General features: G+C 38.1%; 1 protein-coding gene across 18 annotated transcripts in view; it reads left to right on the forward strand.

The window, feature by feature from the left end:
* Positions 1-22,983, forward strand: part of RYR2 (ryanodine receptor 2) — a 253,156-nt gene that overhangs the window by 98,064 nt on the left and 132,109 nt on the right. For all 18 annotated transcript variants that reach the window (XM_081856307.1, XM_081856320.1, XM_081856322.1 and 15 more), the window contains 11 exons: positions 687-822; positions 2,772-2,867; positions 6,703-6,821; positions 7,001-7,134; positions 7,906-8,147; positions 8,618-8,810; positions 10,871-11,087; positions 11,688-11,792; positions 12,996-13,099; positions 13,995-14,078; positions 15,538-15,697. In XM_081856307.1, the coding sequence (XP_081712433.1) occupies positions 687-822; positions 2,772-2,867; positions 6,703-6,821; positions 7,001-7,134; positions 7,906-8,147; positions 8,618-8,810; positions 10,871-11,087; positions 11,688-11,792; positions 12,996-13,099; positions 13,995-14,078; positions 15,538-15,697 (1,590 nt within the window). The remainder of the gene's footprint in view (positions 1-686; positions 823-2,771; positions 2,868-6,702; positions 6,822-7,000; positions 7,135-7,905; positions 8,148-8,617; positions 8,811-10,870; positions 11,088-11,687; positions 11,793-12,995; positions 13,100-13,994; positions 14,079-15,537; positions 15,698-22,983) is intronic.

Genomic DNA, 22,983 nt, shown 5'->3' on the forward strand with positions numbered 1-22,983 from the left:
GCTTGTTTGCAACTGTGAGGCTCATTCATAGTCTTAAAGTATGCTTTAGTGTTTTAATGCAGAGGTGGCAGACCTGTGGCTCCTCATAGGTTGCTGGACTAGAAGTCCCATCATCGAGGACCATTGGTGATGCAGGCTGGGGCTCATGAGACATGATATCTGGCAGGCCACAGGTTACTCACCCAAACCAGACTTCTGTGACCGAATGCTTTCCCCCCAGAAAAAATGGCTAATGCTTGCAAATGCATTGTTCCCAAAAATGCAGTGATGCAGGGAGTGAGAGCTGTATCAAGCTTGAACAAATACAAGAATAAGAACTCTCTAGAGAAGGAATAAGGTTGGGGTTCTCAAACAGGGCACATGTGGGCACCACAGTGGCCTTAGAAACCCCCTTAGCACCCACCAATTTTATTTTATTTTTAAATTAAGGTTTTGTGGCTTTTTTGGTATTCTGTGGGGTTGCTTGTTTTTAGGGGTATAGCATGCTTTTTTGGTTTGTGTTTTTATTTATTTTGGGGTGATGTTGGCATTTTGCCTGCTTTGGGGTGCACGTATATATGCTTGTATTGTTTTCTTTTTCCTTCTCCTTTGCTTTATTGTTTGTACCTACAAAGCTCATTGCAAGTTGTTTCCCCCCTGTTACAACAACAACTTATTATTTGAGATAAGCGCTATTTCTCTTGTAGGGTATGATCAACTTGGTGCTTGAATGCATTGATCGCTTACACGTATACAGCAGTGCAGCTCATTTTGCTGATGTAGCGGGGAAGGAGGCGGGAGAGACTTGGAAATCTATCCTAAACTCATTGTATGAATTACTAGGTAAGATATGCATTTCAGAAATGGCGATTTTTGTTATCCAAACATACACAAAAAATGCTAATGAAACCCCATAGGGTGGAATTCAACATCGTGCTATTACAGACATTTCATCTGTGCAAGCATTCCAGTTTACCAAATAGAATGATTCCCCTTCCCCATGTGTTGTTCTGGGTTCTACTGTCCACTCAAACCATTTTAGGGAGTGTGTCCTAGGAGGGGATCCTTGTTGCACAAGCAGAAACCCTTGCTTAGGGCTTCAACTGACTGAGTTTGCTAGGTGAAGCCCATTCTATACGTTAAAGAATTTATATAGGATTTTCTTATAAGAGAAAATCTTTGCAGGGGATAAATTTCTGACTTGCTTAATTGAAGCATCTCATGCTGAATAAAGCTTAAATACTGCCCTGCGAGTGCTTTTATTCATTATTTTGGTTTGGGCCAATATTTAGGAATATTGTTCATTCAGTCCTGTTTTCCATAAGCTATAGCTAAGATGTATGGTTGATAGCAGATAGCTGATGTTTCCATTATTCATAGCCTTTAATATATACCAGATGCATTATCAGAATGCAGACTGAAAGGAAAGCTTTATACAGAAGAAAATTGTTTCTATCCATGTTGTGGCTAGTCATCAATTTAATTAAAAAATAATATGTAACAAACTGATTGCATTTTCCACCCAAAGGAAAATGGTTTTTTTAGTGATATTTGATAGTTCCATAAATATATTGCTATTGAAAAAGAGTTACAAATATATTACTTCACAAGACAGTTTAATCACTCTCAGTTACTCCACGAATTAAATATAGTGCTAATATAGTTCATTTCTGTGTGGGAAGGTGAGACTTGTGAGTATAATGAATTATGTTTCCCAGTTCCATTATTAGTAATACATTTCTTCTACAATATTATTTTCAAGAGTAGCTCATGGAACTTATTTTCCTCTCCTGGCACAATAGGTCTTCAGGGAATGTCTGTGTTCCACAATTAATTGTAGAGTTTACCTGACCTGTGGTAAAATTAGCTGCAGCTCTGATGCTTCTAAATTGGGAGTTTATTAAGATTCTTTCTTGATTGCTATTTTAGCTCTGAAGCTTGGACTGTGTAGGATAGAAAGATGGTTTGTTTTGGATGACGACGACAATTGCTTCTTCTTATACATACCCTCAAGCCATTTTGTCTGGTGATTTATACCAGGGAACAGACATGCTGTTGAAGTTCACTAGACTCAGATCTAGCAGTGATCTGGGCAACACTAATTTACAAGGAGAGGACAGCATTAGAAATTTCTGAATTTTTCTCCAGAATCCAAGTCAGAGAAGACTAACTGGCAGAAGGGCTGCTTACAGAAAAAAAACTGATGCTGGCAGGAGTGAGGGAGAGGAAGGTCTTCCATGAGGAGTTCCCAGGGACATTTTCCACATTAGTTCTTCTAAACAGCTAGTCTCAGTAAAAGTAGATGTGGGAGAGGCCTTTGGACTTGACCAAGCAGTGCGTGTGGGTCTTGATGGGGGATGTTTTCCTGTTTGAATTTAATACACAGGAGTCAGGGAAGGCATTCAATGTAGCTTCCTGATGGAGCAATAAGCTCTGAGGAAGGTTTGCCCAAGCAAAGTGACATGGAAACATAATTTTATAATGTGAAGTGGTTTTTCACCATACAGAATAAAAGATAAAGTGTGTGCTATTCAGGATGGGTTGCATAGAGAATGCAGCCTATGTGGTAACAAGTCTATGAATTTTTCACCTTTTGTAAAGATGAACTTGAGGCTGCAATCCTAACCCCACTTAACCTAGGAGTAAACCCCATTTATGTGAAAGTATTTGCTTCTAAGTATAAACAGGTTGGATTACACTGTAAGACATATGTTCTGTATTAACTAATGTGATTACAATGCATATGACAGTTGGTAAAATAAAAAACTAATCACTCTTTTCATTCTTTTCAGCTGCTTTGATTAGAGGGAATCGTAAAAATTGTGCCCAGTTTTCTGGCTCTCTTGATTGGCTCATTAGTAGATTGGAGAGACTGGAAGCATCTTCTGGTATGTATTTTTTTTAAATCAAAACTAGACAGCCCATAAAAAAAATCCCTTGCTTTCACTGTTGTACAATCTGCTGCTGTATCTTTTTAAAAATAAAATGGCAAGCATGTGTTAAGTTCTACTCTTTGGGCAAGTAAAAAACACACATTGTTTTTAAATCACAGAAGATTCATGTGCAGGAATGATTTTACACAACTTAAACTGGGGGTTTCTGCTGTACAGATACATGCATAATCTTGTGAATATGCAAGAGTTCCATTAATTTCAGCTGATAATATTTAAACCAGGGGCTGCCTGCCCATACCACACTTCCTTTTCTGTAACCTCCCCTATTGCATAGAGACCACCCCATGGTAGCCTCCTGGTTCTTTCCCCACCCCGCTCACCATATTGGAGATACTCAGCCACCTTTTCACACACACTCAGTTCTGAAGCATCCAGCTCCTATTCTGCAGCTTCCTTTGTACCCGAACTTTCACTTTATCCTACTCCTATTCCTCTTTTCTCCCATCTCCTTTATGACAACCCCCTTGCAACAATCTCCACTGAACATGGGCAGGGTGCCTTCCTCTCCCCCTCTGTGGTGCCCCCCACCCCATGGCTGATCTTCTTAGTACACTCCATTATCATTCTCTCTTTCTCTTCCACTCCCTTTGTTTTTTAAAAATGATATTTATTCAAAATTTCAAAAATACAAGAAAATACAAAAATCAAGAAAATACAACAAAACAGAAAAACAGAAAAAAGAATAAAAAACATAGATAACAAAGAAAAATACAAATCCAAATTACATCCTTTCATTTACTTATTTCTTGGACCTCCTCACACCTCCCTTTTTGTATTCTAACTTAATTCATTATTTCAGCAAATTCTTCCCATACTTCTCAATTTTTATTTAAATAATTTATCTTAACAATCTGTCTCTTTTTTTTTGTTAACTCAACATATCCTTCCCAACTTTTACTATATTCTGTTATTCAATTTACCGTTAATTTCTTTAACCTTATCTTACCTTAAAAACCATAAAATTTCAAAGTTCAAACCATATTTATACACAACTCCTTCAAACCTTTCTACTAAAGCCAATTAATTCCTTTCCAGCATTTTCTGATATTTCATTAGTATCACACTAATTCAAAAAATAAAAAAGTATATAAAAAATTCTCTTCTAATTTTATCCAACGTCTCTTCTTCCTGGTTTCGGGTTATGTCAGTCCTTTCTAACCATTACATCATGTCCATCAATCTGGTGTTCTAATGTCCGAGGCTCTCAGGTCTCTTCTATGCCCCCTCTGCATGTTTTCTTGTTCCTCTCTTCCACTCCCTTTGGTACACTTCCTCCCATTATCTCTCCACATGATCTCCTTCAATACATGCCCATTAGCCTCTTCCCCTCTACCTCCTGGTAAGCTGCAGTGATGTGACCAAGCAGAGTTCAGGTGAGCAGCAGCACCAACAACCACACTTTCCACCGCTGGTTATGTCCCACTGATTCCAATGAGACTTTAAATAGCATTTTCTTGGATGATGCCTATTATTTCTTGAAAAATACCTAAATTGTTTTTCTACATCTTAGCATACATAGAATAAAATTATAAACTGGCAGCCATTTGAGACTTCCGTATCATTTTTTGTTGTTGTTCTAAATGACAATAACTTGTCACTTGCTACAAATTAGAAGCTGATTCCAGTTTGGATTATGAAGCCAAGAACGGTGGAGTACTCTACAATTTAGTTTTTAAAACTCAACAGAGATAATTGTATATGATTACTTCATTAAAAATGTAATTGGCCTTTGGGCTTTAAGATAAAAATCAAATGAGCAGTTTAGATTTTAATTAAATTAACAGTTTAGATTCTCCCCCACATTATCTTCTCTCAAATTAAAAGAGGAACATTTTGAAAATACTTTAATGATATGTTTGCCCTTAGGGACACTGGGTATAATTTTGGGAAATAATAGAGATAAAAATGGTCCTTTTATTTTAATTCTAAATTATCACACTATTTAATATTTAAATCAGTCAAACCTTTATCTGTAAATAGAATTAGTTTCAGGTAATGAGCTTATCTGCATGATAAGGAAACCACTTATGTATTTTCTGTAATTTGTTAAGAAGCCTTACCCTTCTGGCAACTGGGGGAGATACAAAAAAGTCCTGTTGGTCAACAGCTGATTGCCTCTGATTATATCCCTGTTAAATGGGAAAACTTGCAAGTAGTGCATAAAACGAATGCTTTGTTGTAAAATGTAATTGGTTTAACCACTGTCAGACTTGATGATCTCAAGGATAATTTCAAATTTCTTAGCTGATAATTCTGTGGACCTTCTTGTAAACAAAAGGATATCTAATATGGAAAGTTTCCCCACCCCATTTATTTCCTCTTTCTGGTGGGCATGGAAAAGCAGTTGATCACATGATTTGGAAGAATGGTATAGAAGACTACCCAGTGCATTACATACAACCTGTGATGTTGTATGTCCAGGCTTCGTTTTATCCCATGTTACAGTGCTGACTGTAGCACCAGCAGCTGGCAGCAATTAACTGTGTGCCACACCCTTGCTACTGCTATATTAAGAGATCTGCTAGCCCAGGAATTATCAACCTTGGGTCCCCAGATGTTGTTGGACTACAACTCCCATCATCCCTGAGCTCTGGCCTTGCTAGCAAGGGATGATGGGAGTTGTAGTTCAACAACATCTGGGGACCCAAGGTTGAGAAAGGCTGTGCTAGACAATTGTGCCTGGACCTAGAGGAACTTGTCTTAATGCAGCATTGCAGGAATCTTATTTAACTTTAATGATACTTAATGGCACTGGCTGCTGCTTCATTTGGCTGGTAGTTTTGGTTAATTGAGAGGTCATAGGTGATTCAGTGCTGCATCCTACTGCTTCCTACATCTTCATTATCTCAATTTTCAGGTAATTAGTTTGCTCATTTTATAGGAGCATCTTTCACACACCCCTTGTGATACACACAATGTATGACATTTTCTATTTTTGACATATTATTACTCTTCTCCAAGAATACATCAAATTATAAGTTATAAAACATTCCCTACTGCAGCACTGGGAATTCTATAACTTACTTACACCATTCCTTGCATTTACATCATTTACTTACACTATTAAATAATATCACACCAAAACAAATTAAAACAAAACAAAACAAAACTAGGAGCACATAATAATGAGGCACATTTTTCTGTAAGCTGTGTATTAACAATCATTTACCCCAGTCCTTTTCTATTACCTTGACAGTGTTAGGCATTTGAAATTTTGTGGTACATTACCACAAAGAATGAAAGCTTTGTATTCCTTCAGTGACAAAAAAGATGCAAAAGATTACTTAAATTCCTAAAAAAACAAGGAGATGCAAAACTGAATTATTCCTACCCCTAGTACATAGCATGTTGGCCAAAATCTGAAACTACAGAATTAGGTAGTATAAGAGCTGTTCAGATTTAATCACATATAAACTATCAGTTAATTATGCAGCCAATCTCAAATAATTAAACAAAACTGTGTTATGAAAGTTGCGTACTTAATTTCAGTTCCCTGCTTCTAGTGCCTATCAGCGAGATTTAAGATGAATGAAGTATTTTTATTTTATGTTTAAATTTCCATTTGTAACAAGATTGATTACAGATGCCCATTCTTAATTGTGCAGTATTCACATTAATGTTGTTCTTCCTATTTTACCATCATCTTGTTTCATCCACATGCTATATGGATTCTTATTCCATCCATATAGCCTCTGGGAGGATGTATCTTATGTATGATTTTGAGATAATTTTAACAATAAACTGGTCTTTTTTCTATTTATGTTTTTAGGCATTCTTGAGGTTTTGCACTGTGTGTTGGTAGAAAGTCCAGAAGCTTTAAATATTATTAAAGAAGGACATATTAAATCAATTATATGCCTTTTGGACAAACATGGAAGAAACCATAAGGTATGCAATACAGAGTTGGATGGAGAGTCTGTGTGATGGGTAGCTGGTTTATGAAATATCTCAGTGGGAGGGTTTAAGATAGCAAGGGTGAGTCTTTACTGTTTTATACTTGGTGTTTTGAAACAGTAACATGTGATCTGGGAACCATCATAATACCATCTACATCATTTTTTTCCCAGGTGTTAGATGTTTTGTGCTCTCTCTGTGTGTGCCATGGAGTAGCTGTGCGATCTAATCAGCATTTGATTTGTGACAATCTTCTGCCAGGGCGAGATCTCCTTCTCCAGACACGTCTTGTCAACCATGTGAGCAGGTAAAAAAATTGACTAGAATGTGTGTGCAATCTCTATATAAAACCAAGAACAAATCAAAATGATTTTTCACATGTAGACAAATATAATGGTTGCATTCATTAAGAGACAACCTGTTTATCTGCCCCCCCATTCTGCTAATATTTCTAAATTAAATGCAGTAACTGTTAGTGTTTTTGCACCTCTTGAAGACAGAACCTCTGCTCCCTCCCAGTTTTGTTTTGTTTTTGTTGATGTTTGATTTCAAAGTACGGTAAGTATGTTTGATCTGGATTACTGCTGTATTTTATTGTGCTGTGGATTTTAAAATAGGTTTTAAATTACTTATTTTGCAGTTATTTTACATGTGCAATGACCTTGGGGTGCATCATGAACAGTGTTATAAAGATATCTAATTTAAATATTATTTTATTACTATTAAATTGTATTATTATTCAAAATCCATTATATTAGAATAATTAAAATTTAAAAAATTGAATAGGGTTTTATAGAGGCAGTAGCAAATAGTCTGTATCTGCATTGCTTTTACGTGTGAAATATGTTTTTATTTGTTATATTTCTTTGAGATATTTAATAGGATGTAGTTCATGAATGGAATTGAATAAATAACATGCAAACATGGAGCTAGTTGTTGGTTAATTGTTATTTTAATGACTGTTCTTCTTTTGTTGTAATTTGTCTTGGGGTACAGATCCAAAGAGCAAAAGGAGGGTTTAATAATGCTTTTAAAAAACACGAATTTTTTCTGATGCATCTTTTCCCCTTGTATTCAGTATGAGACCCAATATTTTCCTTGGAATCAGCGAGGGCTCTGCTCAGTATAGAAAATGGTATTATGAGCTAATGGTTGACCATGTAGGACCGTTTACGACAGCCGAAGCTACTCACCTTCGTGTGGGCTGGGCTTCAACAGAAGGCTATTCACCATACCCTGTGGGAGGAGAAGAATGGGGAGGAAATGGTGTTGGTGATGACCTATATTCCTATAGTTTTGATGGACTTCATCTGTGGTCAGGTAAGGCAAATTAAATACCTTAGCTTTGTTTTTAAAACACTTAGCAGTTGACTTCTTTATTTCAGCCAATATGTCATCTACTATTCTCCAAGTTGCATTTGGGGGCAAGAGCCACGGTTTTTGCAGGGCTGGGAAAGAAATATTTCTGAAACTCTGGAGGGCCACTGCCAGTCACTGAATAGAGAACATTGGTCTAGATGAGCCACTGTTCTTTTCCCCCCTTCTTGTTTTTATAATTAATTTTTTATTGGATTTTTCAACATAACAAGAGCAAAAAAAATACAAATTGAAGAAAGAAATGCCCCAGTGTTCTGAGTAGGTTGAAGGCAGTTTCCTGAGATCTAATACTGGTGCTTTTTTGTGTTAATCTGTATTGATTCTTCTTTGGCTTTGTACCAAGTTTTCTGAAAGCAGCTTTTCTTACATGAGGCTGAACTTTTGTTCTAATTATATTTACTCTTATATCCTAGGTTGTGTAGCAAGATCTGTGAATTCTCCCAACCAGCATCTGTTAAGGACTGATGATGTAATCAGCTGCTGCCTTGATCTGAGTGCTCCAAGCATTTCATTCCGGATAAATGGGCAGCCAGTCCAGGGGATGTTTGAGAATTTCAATACAGATGGCCTTTTCTTTCCAGTTGTCAGCTTCTCTGCAGGGATAAAGTTAGTACCCCATCTTGTCATTTTCAGTGAATACACTGCATGTTTTCCTTGCTTATTGTCTTATTCATTTAATTTTGAAATTTCCGTTCTATGCGTAGGACTTATTCTATGGGTTAAGCCAGTTGCGCCACAGCAGATGTGTGATTGGATCTTCTGATTTTTCTTTTTCTTAACAACTTTTCACAAATTGGATATGTACAGTGGCACTATGGGTTTGATTCTTTGGGGCGGTGAATCACACCATTAAAAACCGGCTATATTTGCACTGCTAGGAAAAGCACATGGTACCTGTGGAAGTGGAGCAATCGCCAGCAGGTGATTTAGATCTGGGAATTGGTCTAGCAAAAAGGGTTAAAGCTTTCAGCATCATGGCCCAATCAAATTCAACCTCCTGCAACTTTATATTGTGGATCTTCTGAATTGAGGTTCCGAGAGAGAATTGCGAAAAGAGTCCTGAAGATTTAATTCACCTGTATCCATAGTTAGTTGCTTTTTCCTTTACATAGTCTTTCTGCTCAGTCAAGCTTCGGATTGTTGTGCCTCTTGAGGCACAGGAAAGGTTTTAGGCTCTAGTGTTCATAATGCTGTGCAAGTTTAGAAGAGAGAGAGAGTATTTGGAGGAAGCAAACTCCACAGAAGGGGATCTTGGAAGGGATCTCTTTATCTTATGGGTTTTAGACTTACATGTGTTGCTTTTCCTCAGTGGGAGTTGGAATGGCTGGCCAAAAAAGGGCATAGCAGGTTGAGAAGGGAAGGAAAATAATCTACTCACCCATTCAAAATGGCACTAGGCTGCTTTTGAAAACAAAACTCCAAGTCCACTCTATGAGGAGAGTGGCTTCCTGTGAGTGGAGGTGCAGCACTCTGAAAAATCCTTATCCAAGGGATATTTAGTTATATAGTGCTTTTCCTAAGAGCTCAAAGCACTTCACATATATTAACTGATACATCTTTACTGAGGCCCACATGTTGGTCAATATTTCCATCTTACAGATGAGGAACTGAAGCCAAAAGATGCCTAACACTATACAATGAGTTCATTCTGTTCTGGTTCTGCCTCATAGACTTTGCTCTTACTCGCTACTACAGTAGTCCAGTGATGAAGTGATGATATAACCACTGGTTTTTATCAGTTCTAATTTTATCCAAAATTGAGTATGCCAAATGAATACACACTTACTTCTGAATAAATATGCATTCTTATTCTTCATTTATATCACATATAAAATTAATAACCTAAATGTAAGCAGTAGTTATCGCTAAATAGACCACAGGTAAGACAGAAAGTGGGACGTGGGTGGTGCTGTGGTGTAAACCACTGAGCCTTGGGCTTGCTGATTGGAAGGTCGGCGGTTCGAATCCCTGCGACGGGGTGAGCTCCCGTTGTTCAGTCCTAGCTCCTGCCAACCAAGCAGTTTGAAAGCACGTAAATAGGTACCGCTCTGGCGGGAAGGTAAATGGTGTTTCCATGCGCTGCTCTGGTTTCACCAGAAGCGGCTTAGTCATGCTGACCACATGACCTGGAAAAACTGTCTGTGGACAAATGTTGGCTCCCTTGGACAGTAAAGCAAGATGAACACCGCAACCCCAGAGTTGTTCAGGACTGGATTTAACTGTCAGGGGTCCTTTACCTTTTTTAAAGACAGAAAGTAGAAGATAATCACAGCCTAGTGTAGATGCAGTCACCTTTAGATACAACTAATTCACTCTGAAATACAGTGGTATCTCAGGTTACATACGCTTCAGGTTACATATGCTTCAGGTTACACACTCCGCTAACCCAGAAATAGTACCTCGGGTTAAGAACTTTGCTTCAGGATAAGAACAGAAATCGTGCTCTAGTGGCGCGGCGGCAGCGGGAGGCCCCATTAGCTAAAGTAGTGCTTCAGGTTAAGAACAGTTTCAAATTAAGAACTGACCTCTAGAACGAATTAAGTACTTAACCCGAGGTACCACTGTAAATCCCAGATGCAGCACTTGCAAAGTGTGACTTTGATGGAATAATTTTACTTTAGAATTGAACTAAAGGCATCAGGAATATTTGAATTGTTGTCTTATAGGGTACGTTTTTTGCTTGGAGGCCGCCATGGGGAATTTAAATTCCTTCCACCTCCAGGATATGCTCCTTGTTTTGAAGCTATTCTGCCAAAAGAGAAATTGAAAGTGGAACACAGCAGAGAATACAAACAGGATCGGAATTCCACAAGAGACCTTCTGGGCCCTAATATATCTCTATCCCAAGCAGCTTTCACTCCAGTACCTGTAGATACCAGTCAGGTAAACAGAATCTACATTAACTTTTCAACTATGGGATAAGTATGCTACATAATATTATGTTAAAATCAATAAACTTGCAAATACCTTTTGCTTTCATTTTTTGCCTCATATTTTATTGTTTGGGAGTCTAGCTATCAAGTACAGTGACACTAAATATTTGTTAATTTGTAAAGGCATTTGTTTTCACAACTTGTTCTATCTTTTAAAGATAAAAAACTCCTCAAAACATCAGAAACAAAAGCAATAATCATAGCAACAGTAAAAATACAAAAAACAGTAGATAGTAGTAGTAGTAGTTGATCTGTTTTATATTTGTTTTATGGTTCTCTTTTGTAGGCTATCTTGAAAATCTAGATTAATTTTAAAAAAATCTTTTAAAAGGAAAAAAAAACTCCTGTACATTACAAACTCAAAGTATTTGTTATTATGAGCAGGTTGCTTTCATTATGTTTCCAGTTCAGTCATTTACTACTAAGTAATTAGTGAAACATATGTAAACTTTGGACAAGTAGTTTATTTCATTCTGGTAAATTATCTTTTTCTCCCCTCCCCTGCACTCTGTGTCATTTTATTCTAACATATTTGCTCTTTTATCTTTAGATTGTATTACCTCCGCATCTGGAAAGAATTAGGGAAAAACTAGCTGAGAATATCCACGAACTTTGGGTTATGAATAAAATTGAACTTGGATGGCAGTATGGTCCTGTATGTGCTTTTCAAATTTTGTTTTCTGTTGTTTTTCTTATTGCTTTAAAATATCATGCAGACTAAGGTGGCGTAATTATATTCTGCATGTTCAATGTATATGTGCATATAATTTAGAATACTTTTCTATGGAAATGAAGCAGAAGTTACACTTTCAGAGAACATAGATTTTACATTAAATTTTCATCGCTGTTGTAATTGTTTTATTATTTGTTTATATACCCCTTACTTGCCAAAATGGCTTATAAGTGGTTATAAGTGGTTATCCAAGTAAAAGGGTTTTATATTATTCAGAAGCATCTCTAACATATTGTCAGGGCTGGGTCATACACAGCACTTGGAGGGTAGCCAGTGGTTGTGCCAAGGACTCTAGTTGAGAGCCAAGCCATGAGTCAGCTGAAGAATGAAGTTAGCAGTCAGAGCTGAAGATTGCACTGAATCACACAAGTGCTAGGAAGACCTTCTTGCTCTGGCAATGTCTCAACCTCAAGAGGAGACTTTTGATAGTGTTATCTGCCTCTCAGAGCCAAATAGATGGATAGATGGATGGGGCCAGTTCAGATCCTGAGAATATCGCTGTCCTGTGAGGAGATGCTCCAAACCACAGTTCTGTGGTTCACCAGTGGGGTAGCCTGCCCACAAAGGCAATGGCTCCCAGCACCAGGTGTGATGGCTCCTGGGCTATATCTGCCATAGCAAATTTCACATTACATGAAATATCTTACAATTCGGCCAACAGTTATAAATAAATACATCATTCCTATATATTACTGTATAGTGGTATCTCAGGTTACATACGCTTCAGGTTACAGACTCCGCTAATCCAGAAATAGTACCTCAGGTTAAGAACTTTGCTTTAGGATGAGAACAGAAATTGTGCTCCGGTGGCGCGGCGGCAGCAGGTGGCCCCATTAGCTAAATTGGTGCTTCAGGTTAAGAACAGTTTCAGGTTAAGAACAGACCTCCAGAACGAATTAAGTACTTAACCTGAGGTACCACTGTACTTAAAACTCACCATCATTGATTTCAGTGGGAGAGATTTAAACAACTCTCACACTGAAATCAATCAAGCTAAAAGTGCCTGACTTTGATTGGATCATTATCTAATATTTCTGATATGGTACAAACTCCTTTTCAGTAATATAGGTCATTTGGACTTACCGTTCTAAGACAGATTTAGGCTCAGTGTATCCTTTATTGCAGGTTAGAGATGACAACAAGCGACAGCATCCATGTTTGGTGGAGTTTGCAAAATTGCCAGAACAAGAGCGAAATTATAATCTCCAGATGTCACTAGAAACACTAAAGTAAGTTTGTAGCTTGCTCACTCTAATCATAAGTGTTTTTATGTTTCTTCAAAAAGATTTGGGTGTGTGAACTCTTAAATAGTCTATGAGGTTTGCCTTGTATAGTAATAACAAAATACCCATCTGTTTGGTGGGTGGCGATAAATCAATGCGATTACTTAAGTCTTCTGGTAATCTTCTCAAACAGATTTTGGTGATTTCTACATTAATAACTTTGGATACTGCTCTGCTGCTTGCCTCTTTGGCAGGATTTGTAGATGTGACAAATCAATGTTGCTACATTTAAACATGCTTTCTGAATTTCTTCCTTAAGATTAAGGGAAGTGGGACTGATTCAAATGGTCTGCCTCCCCCCACTTAATAGATCAAAATGCCTTCTAGAGAGTGGTAGGGGATGTCTTACCCCATGTTGATGGTCTCTCAGCTGATTCCCTGGTGGCCTACTGGAATGCGGAGCTAACCAGGTTCAGATTCCTGAAGAGGTAGACTCCACTGTGGTAGGAGGGCTGGGGCGGGAGAGTGCCAGAGCTCTGTTTAGTCAAGTTGTATAGGATCAGTTTCAACCTGTTATCTCTGAGGATGTGGGCAGGCTGCTTGGACGAGTGAAACGATCTGCCTGTCTCCTTGCCCATACTAGCTCATAAATGCAAGCCAGGCAGAGCTGGGCAATGGGCTCCGTGGGGTGTGTGTGAATGCTTCTCTCAGTGAGTAATGTATTGTATAAATACAATCCAAAAAAAGTAGTTTTGAAGGGAGATACCAAAACCTGGCCCACAGGTTCTAGGAATTATTATTTTTATCTTGCAAACATCTTTCTCCACAAACCTAGCAATTGTAGCTTTGCTATTCAACATGCCAATTTAAGTTCCTATAAGCTATTGATTTTCTCCTCCAGAACACTGTTGGCGCTAGGTTGTCATGTTGGGATTGCTGATGAGCATGCTGAGGAAAAAGTGAAGCAACTAAAACTTCCAAAGAAGTAAGTTTAAATTCAGAAAATAAAATGGAAGATGTGTAGGTGTGTGTAAAGTCGGAGCCTGCCTTTCTGTCCAGTCTCACTTGTGTGTATATCATATCACTGTACTTCCTTGAGTCAAATTGATAATCATGGGCTCTTGGAGGTTCTCTTCTAATGGTAAGCAAATGCAGTTGCAACAGTTCAGCTGTGTGAGTGGGAAGTCTACCTTGCCCCATCACTTAGATAAGGCAATGGAGGCAAGTGAAAGAGAGGTCAAGAAGGTGAAACGGTGGTTATCACCACAGTTCTTGAGCTCCACCAGAATGAGATTGGGGAAGAACAGACAGAGGAGTGTGTGAACAAGCAATCGCATAGGCAACCTCTGCTAGCTTCCTGAGTATCTTTGAACTGATCGCTTTGTAGCTTCCTCTGTTCTTGGGCTCAAGGCCATCATTTTAATGATGTCTCAGATTTATGACGCCAACCAAATTGTCCATGGTACTACATGCAGCTTTCTCATCTCAACTGAGCCTGGCCAGACTCCCATCAAGCCTAGCTAACAGGACCAGTGGTCAGGGATGATGGGATGATGGGAACTGTAGTCCCAAAACAGCTGGAGGACCAAGTTTGGCCATCAGTGCTGTACAGCATTTGTTGTGCAGGATATGCCAAATACTCCCCCCCCCCGCCCACCCTACCGCTGTTCATTCATACTGAGAAAACCCATTTTGCCTTCTTGGGATATGCATGCTATTGCCTCAGTTTGAGGGAGAAATCACACCCCTCATCAGCAACTGACTGAGAAAAAACTTGCCCCATTTGCTTGTCCTACTTATTATTATTTCCCTTTCGTAGACCTGTCAGAATACTAGGACTACTGTTGCTCCACATTAGTTACTGGCTTGATCTGTTACAATGGGATGAAGATCTATACCTTCATGTGTTTCTATATTTGATCACTACTTTCTGGTTCTTTGTTTAAGAAAGTATGTAATTAATGCCTCACAATCTTAAAAATTTTAAGACAGTCTTAAGAAGTGTGCTAATGACAATGGTGGCTTTCAAAGAGATGAATAAAATACTTTCCTCAAAATGTTTAATATTCTTTCAGGAAAAACTGTGAGGGGGAAAATCACTCTTTGTTTCATGCTGAAAATGCTTGCCCCAAACATTCAGCATAACCGTAAACAAAGAGTGCAATCAACTTTTATTATATGGTTGAAATTTTAATATTTTTAATTGGTGATGAAACACTTTATTGTCGTACCAGTTACTATAATAATAGTAATAATACTACCAGCTGTTCAAGTAGCCTACTAAGACCGCATGAGTTGAATATAATTCTGGTTCAGAGAACAGGATTTTGCTGTAATAAACCTCATGTATGTCACCTTGTTTTGCTGTGTTTTGCTGTTTTAAAATGTTGAGAGACATGCATATAAAAGTGATTTCATTGAAGTATTTTACTCTCATCTAACAGTTATCTATTGTCTAGTGGATACAAGCCTGCTCCTATGGATCTGAGTTGTATCAAACTGACCCCTTCTCAGGAAGCTATGGTTGATAAACTTGCAGAGAATGCTCACAATGTATGGGCAAGGGATCGTATCAGGCAGGGTTGGACATATGGAATTCAGCAGGTAAGTCCCTGGTGGATGCTTGAAAGTTCACTGATAACTGCAGATATTGTGGAACTCAAATGATATTTTGAGGGTGGGTGGTAAAGCAGATGAATATGACTACTGGAGTTTGTGCCAATTTCTGTTTTCTCTACAGTTGCTTTGAGTTGCCCTGCGAAAGGGAAAATGGCCAACATTTTTTTTAAAAATAAAAGTAAATAAATACATATTTTGATCGTATGTTTAATTATATACTTCCAGTGCTAAATGTCCCAGAAGTAATGAACACCGTAATTAGTCAAACTATTTGGAATAACCACTTTGGGAATCAGGATTTGATTTGGGTAGGTGTGGTGGGTTCCTTGGAGACAAGTAAGGATAGTTTCTATGTGCTTAGATAACTACTTAAAGAAGGCAAAACTTGTTTTAATATGCCATCTAGAACAAATCGATTCATTTGCAATTCCATGTATAAGAAATGCTTTTATTAGTGACTGGGAATCAAACATGTTACCTGAAGATTTAAGTGGCAGTGATCAGGGGTATTAAAGTTTTGTTTATGTTTCCTTTAAGCCTGAAATACAGTCACTTGATTCATTTGACTTACAGCTTTTAAATTTGAATGAGTTATTCATTCAACTACGCAGGTAGACCAGTATCTGTACCCATCATGTCTGAAGCTGGGGAGGGATATGATTTAAAGCCTCAAAGGAGCATTGGAAAGGGGTGCTGAACCCTACCAACTCATTCCACTTCTCTGAATCCCACAGCCCATCCCCCGAAGTCTTTTTTCCTACAGTAATATTCAGATTATGGATGCAAACCTGCTAAGGAAAAAGGCCCCCAAGTGAAAGATGGTATGTGGGTACTCTTTTGATGCTTTAAATCATGCCACTTTTTGCTTTTTAACTGAAAATTGAACATAGAAGATTGCTGCATTGAGGTCTGTTGTTAATATTAAGCAACTTGACAATAAGCTATAGCACATAAATACAATTTAAAACCAGAGAAAAATTCTATTAGAAATTGACATTGTTCTTAAAAAATTATTGGCCTGAGGACCAGATGGTTTCACTTCCAAGTATTATAAACAATTCAAAGAAACATGTTTACCATATATGGTCCACCTATTTAATGACCTAATGAGAGGATCACCCATCCTCCAAACATGGTACAACTCCAAGATTGTAGTTATCTCAAAAATATTTAAAGACCACCAAAAAGTAGAATCTTTTCAGCCAACCTCTGATGAATCAGGATCGTAAAGCATTCACAGAACTCACTGACCTTCAAGGCAACAATCCAGATTTACACAATTAAGAATTAACAAACCATTTATATCAAGTGGCAAATGCAACGTAATGAGACACTGGAAAGACCTTTCTGGCACAACACTAGATAACTGGTACAAAACAGTTTGGGAAACAGCCCTCCTTGAGAGGTTGACTAATAAACTATGGTTGACTTGTGGACAGATAAAAAAAATGGCTTTACCGAAATGTGGTTTAATCTCATAGCATATGTCAGTAATTCAGAAAATGAACAATTCCCCCTCCCCCATCAGCAACTGGCTGAATCTGGTTGATGTAAATTTAAATTTAAACATACATTGTTTTCACTTTCAACACACGTTCATCAATATGCCTACACTTCATATTGCTTCATTGAGCAAAAATGACCATTACTCAATATTTAATCTAAGCAAAACCACAAGGGCTCCTGATTAGGTGTTTAGCTCTGCAATGCTTAATGTTATCTGTTACTTCTGTTCTATCCTGTTTCCCCTCTGTTTTTGTTTAAACTAATTCACAAACCAAGCACTTACACATTGACCATTAATAATGAAACTTACGTTACAGATATTATTGCAAATTTATTGTGTTATTTTTGTGATATACAGACGACATGAAAAGGCTTGGTCTATTTATTTGTATTATTTATTATACTATGATGCTTGTTTATAAAACCCAATAAAAAGCTATTAAAAGAACCCTAGAGAAAATTTAAAACACTAACAATGCAAGATACATAAAATGCCCAGTTCCCAACTGATTAATATGGAGGAGAAGTGGTCTTTATGGACCAGAAGAGTTTGGATTTGATATCCCGCTTTATCACTACCCTAAGGAGTCTCAAAGTGGCTAACATTCTCCTTTCCCTTCCTTCCCCACAACAAACACTCTGTGAGGTGAGTGGGGCTGAGAGACTTCAAAGAAGTGTGACTAGCCCAAGGTCACCCAGCAGCTGCACATGGAGGAGCGGAAATGTGAACCCGGTTCACCAGATTAGGAGTCTGCCGCTCTTAACCACTACACCACACCAGGGCTATAATATCTCAAAGACAACTCTCCATATGAACTCACTCCAAATCTCTGGATTGCTTTGATCAGCAGCTTCATGTAGATGTTAAACAGCATGGGGGATAAGATCAACCCTTTTGGATCAACCCAATTGAAGACAGTCGAGTAGTATACCCCAAGTACCACTCTCTGGGGGTGGCCATCCAAGTAAGCCTGGACTCATCGCAACACAGTGCCACCCAGTCCAAATTCAGACAGCTGCTCCAGAAGAACACCTTGCTTCATGGCATTGAAAGCTGCTGAGAGATCAAGGCGAATCAACAGGGACACACACACACACACACACACACACACCCTTTCCCCCAATAGAGATATTTGTGCAAGGCAACCAATGCAGTTTCTGTGCCAAAACCAGGCCTAAACCCCAATCAAAATGGTTCTATTAAATCATTCTTGTCCAAGGTAGTCTGGAGCTGGATGGTGACCACTTGCTCAAGAACCTTTCCTTGGAAGGAGATATTTACAACTGGGGTAGTTATTAAAATCTTCTGGGTCCTGGGATGATTTCTTAACCTTACCATTCCATTGAGTTGGGACCTCAGTCTCCAAGGAATGGCATCAGGGTGAGGTGTGTGCATGTGCATTCTATGGCGGGGGGGGGGGGGGAGTAAAGTATAGTAAATTATTATTGAAGTAAATATAATTTTCCTTACAAAAAAACTCTATAGAAATCTGTTGCAAATGTGATCATTGAGCTATGAATGAACCTTTCCCCTGTAAATTAAGCCCTTCATTCTTCTCTCTCTGCACAAGTCACAATTAAACCACAAAGCCTCTAATTAACCAAACCCATGAACCTATGGTTACTACTTCTGGAACAAACTAGTATTTAAATCCAATTTCAAGCTATAGTTTAATATCCTGACATGTTCGAAAGATGTAACCATAGTTTCCTTGTTTAAGCAAAACAGGAAGCTATTCTTAATTGAAGACTTCCTGGTTTGTTTGTTCGCAGCTTGAAGAAAGGAACAAAGAGGCTGCATACATAGGCAAATGTATTGTTTATGTATTGAGTTTGGTAAATTGAGATTTAACATCCAAACATTGTCATTGTATCAAGCTACTATACTCAATATACTAAAAAAATAAGCATCTTCAGTCCTGCCAAAAAGTACAGTAGCATTTCACAGTTGGAAAACTGAGTTCTAATGAATACAACCTTTGTAACTAAATTACCACTATGTTATAGAAAAGTAATTTTCAAAATGTAACAAGCTTTTTGCAGTAACATAATCATAGTTCATCATCATCATCATCATCATTATTTATTTCTAACCGGGATGTAGAAGTTTCTTTTGTTTTCGTTTGTTTTTTGCAGTGACACAATCATCAGCTTTTTATTTGAGATCCATGTTTTGTGTTAAAAGAAGAGTATGTTTTCCCTTTATGGTGTGATGACAACTGCAACAACACAAATTCATATGCATATTCTCATTTTTAGGAACAATATATTTATAACAGTGAATTACACCCTTCTATCATATTTAAGTTGAGACTATGTATTTCTAGGTTACTTACTGTTCATCAATTATCTGTATTAAACCTAAGTCACTAGAAATGTCTGTTCCTTAGTCAAGTAGTGAAAACTTCAAGCATCATCAACTTCTGCATACCCACCTGATGTTAATGCAGATGGATTTTTGAAAGTCCCCATACCTTATTCAGTGGGCAGTGTTGCAGCCAGGCTCTGCAGTGACCCAGCCAAGGGGTTACAGAGTGAGGTTACAGGGAACCAAGCAGAGGGCTTTCTCGGTAGTGGTGCCCACCTTGTGAAACACTCTCCTATCAGATGTCAAGGAAATAAACAACTATATGACTTTTAGAAGACATCTGAAGGAAACCCTGTTTAGGGATGTTTTTAATGTTTGATGTTTTATCATGTTTTTAATATTCTGTTGGGAGCTGCCCAGAGTGGCTGGGGAAACTCAGCCAGATGGGCGGGGTATAAATAATATATTACAGTCATACCTTGGATCTCGAATGCTTTGGCTCCCGAACAAATCAGCTCCCAAACTATCAAAACCCGGAAATGATTGTTCTGTTTTTTGAATATTATTTTGGAGGCCGAACGTCTGATGGGGCTTCCATGGCTTCCGATTGGCTGCAGAAGCTTCCTGTAGCCAATCAGAAGCTGTGCTTTGGTTTCCAAATGTTTTGGAAGTCGAACGGACTTCTGGAATGGATTCCATTCACCTTCCAAGGTATGACTGTATTATTATTAATTATTGTTATTATTGCCTATTTAAACCCATAAACCAAAACCCGCTTGTTCATGTGCTTTATTTATCCACAAGGTGACCTTGAGTCATGGGGCCTTGGCACACAAGTTTTCACTGAAGTGGCTGGGTGCATCTTTTGAAGTAAACCAAGATGCACTTTATTTTTCAGAGCCATTAGTTGCTGCATATAAACTAGTTGTTAGAGCTGACTCGCTCCAGATTGTGTATTCAGCTTTAAGCATGTTGTAGGAAATTTGCAAATACATTTTGCTTACAGCCAGGAAGTAACTTTAAGCCTGTGGTCTTCTGCTTACCTTTTATCTGAAAGTCAGAGCTTCAGCAGCTTTTGTATACACACACACACACACACACACACACACACACACACCCTTTGACATTATTGAATGCCGGAGATGCTGCTTAAATAAAATCAACTATATGATACAAACACCTTTCCTTCTGTTGGTCTGAGAGCTTTCTCTTTTGCCACAACTCTATGCTTTCCTGCATTCCCTGTATTATTGTAGGCACCACTCCATTGTATTTCTGTTTCTGTGTTATTGCTGACTATTTTCACACAATAAACATTTCCACCAATAAAAGTTTCAGCACAGTATGTGGTTATATACCACAGCAAGGATTTCATGTAGTAATGATGGAAATAAGTTGGCATTCCACATCATTCTTTCTAGAGCAGGAATGTCCACCATTTGTAGAAATGTCCAGAGTTCTTATTCACACCACATTATTGATGGAAATTTGGGAACTGATGAGCTCTAGAGTCATGTTTTCTTGTGATTAAAAAAAGCAGAAATCTAGATAAAACCCTAAAAACATTTTCCTGGGATTTATTTGCACAATTTTCATCATCCATCAGAAGATACATGAATTATATAAAGGCTACAAAACTATGGGTGGTGAGTGGGCGGAAATGGGAGTTCCTCTCTTATTCTACAGTTATGAGAAAATAGTGAGAATAATAGTGTTTGAGCATAATTTTTTTCTAACCTATAAACTGTTCTCCTAAAACTAGATACTTATTAATGAGAGGAACTGTTCTAAACGTGTTTCAATGAAATCCCATTAAGCATCACTTCCCATTATTCAAGAATGACCTAGTCATTCAAAAGAGCCATGGAATGAGTCCTTGTGGCCCTAATATAAATTATAATGACTGAACATAGTTGTACATAGTACTTCAGTAAACAATGCGTTAAGCATCTATCAGTATTCTGGTTGATTAATTTAGCATTTCATATTTCATTTCTTATAGATATTTTGATTGAAATTATGAAGGCTGCTGTAGTCTTTACAATAGGGATAAATAAATGGCCACAGTTTCTGTCAAATGTTTCTTATATTGCTATTTTTTAAAATATTTTTTTGTAACTAGGCTTGCAATCTTAAGCCTACCTCTGAAGCTTCTTAAAATCAGTGGATCTTAGCTTCCAAGTAACATTGCATTCTTGATATCCACTCATGACAGATATATGACGTGGGGAGTGCGGTAAACTAGCATCACAACCAGCCGTTGCGTTGAAAAGTTTTAAGCTGTGGATACTGGAAATGTTTGAGTCGGAGCCCTCTTTAGAGACTATGCTGCCTGCAATAAGCCAGAGCCAAGAGTAGTCTGAACCGGGAGATGTACAAAGTGGGTTGGCTTGCCCAAGTGGGTTGAGGTGTGGGCAGAGAAGATGAGTAGGATAGCCAAGCCTACCCAGGACTGATGGAAGCCTGGCACATGGACTTGGGCCAGCAAAATTTCAAACAAGCTAGCTCCACGTGTGTTGACCCAGAAAATCTGACTTGAGACCCTCTACAGACCAAGGCTGTGTGGGGTTTTTTTTAATTGGCGATAGTCCCAATATCATTTATACCATTCCCATTTTTTTTCCAGCTTCCAGGTGTTCCCCATTCAAATGAATGCACAGAAAAGCATTCCAAAACTAGACTGGGACAGTTCCAGTGGGATGAAATGAGTAGATAATAGGCATATCTACTTTTTGCTCCTTCTAATATTTTTTCCAACTTTGTATTGAATCCTTGATTAAACTAAATAGGCTGGTGCTTCAGTTACATTTTGTAGCCAGAAAAAAAAATCTCTGCAAATTAGGTCTGAAAAAATTTGAGAGGACAATTGGATTTGGCAACAATAAATGTGGCTGGTCTATGAAAAGGATTGTGATTCCAGAAGAGGGAAAAAAGGTAGTGTGACTCTAATCTTCGTTTTTCATAAACACATTGCTTCCCTTTATTTGATATCTGTACTAACGCTTCTGCTTAGCTTCCTTACTGGAGTATATCACTGGTTACATTTGTCATAGCTGGATTTTACTGTGAGATGTTACAGTACAATACGTTGGCTCAAAGTGCTTTGATGCATAGCTCTTTTTCTAGCAAGTGAAGAAATCATATTAAGGAACAATCTTTCAGTGCATGCAATTTGTAGGAAAGAACTTGCGAAAGACACTTAGGGTGGAAATATATGTCACCTTCCTTCTCTGTGCTGTTTAACACAACATGTGATATAATGTGGTATCATTGCAGTGACAGTTGATGAAGTCAAGGAGGGAATTGGTAGTAGACAAATGCATTCTTGCTATGTCGTACCATGCATTAAACAAGAGGGAAGAGCCATAGGACAATGGCAGCTCTGTGTCCCTCTCACGGTCTAGTTCCACCTTTAATCAATCATGGAAACTACTGTAAGAAGTAAACTCAATCCCAC

This window comes from Podarcis erhardii (genome assembly GCF_964252035.2).
Source record: "Podarcis erhardii genome assembly, chromosome: 3".
Taxonomy (NCBI): domain Eukaryota; kingdom Metazoa; phylum Chordata; class Lepidosauria; order Squamata; family Lacertidae; genus Podarcis; species Podarcis erhardii.